Source organism: Eimeria mitis, genomic scaffold (genome assembly GCF_000499745.2).
Source record: "Eimeria mitis Houghton genomic scaffold, Emh_scaff4310, whole genome shotgun sequence".
In the NCBI taxonomy this organism is placed as follows: Eukaryota; Apicomplexa; class Conoidasida; order Eucoccidiorida; family Eimeriidae; genus Eimeria; species Eimeria mitis.
In genome coordinates this window covers 2,419-4,788 of record NW_013572631.1, presented here as the reverse complement: position 1 = coordinate 4,788, position 2,370 = coordinate 2,419, and the positions used below count along the sequence as shown (strand labels likewise).

Genomic DNA, 2,370 nt, shown 5'->3' with positions numbered 1-2,370 from the left:
TGCTGCTGCGGTGCAGAGCGGCGGCAGCGCATGCGAGGCTCTTCTGTGTGCTCATACCCTGGCAACCAGCAGCAGCAGCCGCAGCAACAGCAGCATCAGCAGCAACAGCAACAGCAGCAGCAGCAGCATCGGTGCAAACAGCACTCCGTCTGAGGCCATGCAACTTCTGAAATGTAGGACAAGGAGATGCTGCAGCAGTTGCTGCTGCAGCAGTTGCTGCTGCACCAGTTGCTGCTGCACCAGTTGCTGCTGCAGCAGTTGCTGCTGCACCAGTTGCTGCTGCAGCAGCAGTAGTGTAGCTGCAGCAGTTGCTGCAGCAGCATAGATACAGCCGGGAGGGGGTCTTCAGAGGGGGCAGCCACACTGTTCATCTCTCACTTGCTGCTGCTGCTGCTGCTGCTGCTGCTGCTGCTGCTGCTTGTGCTGCGGCTCCAGGGAAAGCTTTACTCTTCGCTGTGGAGAGGTGGACAGAGTCATTTTCTTTGCGTCGCAGCAGCAGCAGCAGCAGCACAGCAGCCAGCCGCAGCAGCACCTGCTGCTTCAGCGCCTTCTGCAGCAGCAGGTGCAGCAGCAACTGCAGCACCAACTGCAGCAGCAACTGCAGCAGCGGCGGCACCAACAGCCGCTCGTTCTCCGCCTATACTCCAGAGGCAGCTGCTGTTGTAGACGTAAGCGCCAGGAACAGTATACTGCAGCAACAGCAGCAGCAGCTGCTGCTGCTGCTGCTGCTGCTGATGGTGCTCGCGTCTACGCAGCGTTGCCAGCGCTTGCTGCACTCCTTGGGCCACCGGGTGGCAACAACATCTTGCTGCTGCAACACTTGCTGCTGCTGCTGCTGCTGCTGCTGGTGTTGCTGCTGCTGTTTCTGTAGGAGCATTTGCTGTTGTCTCTGCTGCCTGTGTTGCTGTCTGCTGCAGGGAGCTGCAGCATTGCTGCAGCTGCTGCCTGCTGCTGTAAAGCATGGCCCCCCGCAGCAGCAGCGGTGGAGTTTCGGGTGCATGCAGCAGCAACAGCAGCAGCAGCAGCACCAGCAACGCGGGCTCTTCCAGGTGGCTCCAGCAGCAATTGTGTCGCTGCTGCAGCAGCTGCTTGATGCTGTTCCTGCTGCAGCTCAAAGCAGCAGATTCGTGGGGACTTTATTGCAGGTGATCGTTGGCCTATGCTGCTGTTGCTGTTGCTGCTGCTGCTGCTGCTGCTGCTGCGTCTCTCGCTTCTGCTGCTGCAGTTGCTTTTGTGGCTTTTCCTGCTGCTGCTGCTGCTGCTGCTGCTGCATCATGCGCTGCATCTGATTTTGCTGCTCGTAGGTGCTCTTGTTGATCTTCGCAAAGGAAAGGAAGCAGCAGCAGCAACAGCAGCAGCAGCAGCAGCAGCAGCAAGAGCAGCACGACAGACAAGCAGAACAGGATAGACGTCTGCAGCAGCAGGAGCAATACGGAACGCTGCTGAGTTCTGTGCTGCAGCAGCTGCTGCAGCAGCTGCTGCACTCGTGGGCGCTGGAGGGAGCAGCAGGCCCGGCGCTCTGCCTCTTCGGTGCCCTCTTACTCACCGACGTCAACCCCCAGCAGCAGCAGCAGCAGCAGCAGCAGCAGCAGGCGCAGCAGCAGCAGCAGCACCAGGTAGAGGTGGAGAACTATACTTGTCAGCAGCAGGTCCGGCTTCTTTCGCTTGAGCTGCTGCTGCTGGTTGCAGAAGCAGCAGCAGCAGCAGCAAAGCGACGCTCCATGCAGCCGAGGGAAGGCGCAGCTGCTGCTGCTCCTGCAGCAGCTAGTGGGTGGCGGCAGCTGCAGCCAAATGTAGCGCTGCAGCTGCAGCGGCTGCAGCAGCAGCAGCAGCAGCAGAATATGCTACACCCCAAACCTCCGACTCAACAGCAGCAGGCATTGAACACTGTTGCTGCTGCAGCACGTACGACGCAGCAGCAACTGCTGCGGCGGTGCTGGCAGCTGCTGCTGAGGGAATCCTTCAGCAGCACTGGCAGCTGCTTCGCAGCAGCTGCTGCTGCTGCTGCACCTTTGCTGCTGCAGCCGAAGCATCCCCAGGAGTTTCACTCGGCTGCTGCTGTTATCAATGCCACGCAGCAGCTGCAGCACCTGCATCTGCTGCTGCAGCAGCAAAAGCTGGATAGACCCGTGCATATGCTTGGCAGCAGCGGCGACAGCAGCAATGTGTCTGCTGCTGCTGCTGCTTCTGCTGCTTCTGCGGCAAGGCAGCAGCAGCAGTTGGCGGAGAGGCGCGACGCAGCGCAGCAGCAGCACGCAGCAGCAGCAGCAGCAGATGGTGCTGCTGCTGACAGCAGCCTTTCTGGGGATGCAAACGAAGAGGCCTGCCGTCCCCGCGCAGCAGCAACAACTGCTGCAGCAGCAGCAGCTG

General features: G+C 60.4%; 1 protein-coding gene across 1 annotated transcript in view; it reads left to right on the top strand.

Moving 5' to 3' along the window:
* Positions 1–157: 157 nt before the first annotated feature.
* EMH_0074140 (uncharacterized protein) overlaps positions 158–2,370 on the top strand; it is a gene marked incomplete at both ends in the record, with an annotated part of 4,022 nt that continues 1,809 nt past the window's right edge. The window contains 4 exons of the mRNA XM_013499428.1: positions 158–173; positions 436–668; positions 918–1,145; positions 1,305–2,370. Coding sequence (XP_013354882.1) covers positions 158–173; positions 436–668; positions 918–1,145; positions 1,305–2,370 — 1,543 coding nt within the window. The remainder of the gene's footprint in view (positions 174–435; positions 669–917; positions 1,146–1,304) is intronic.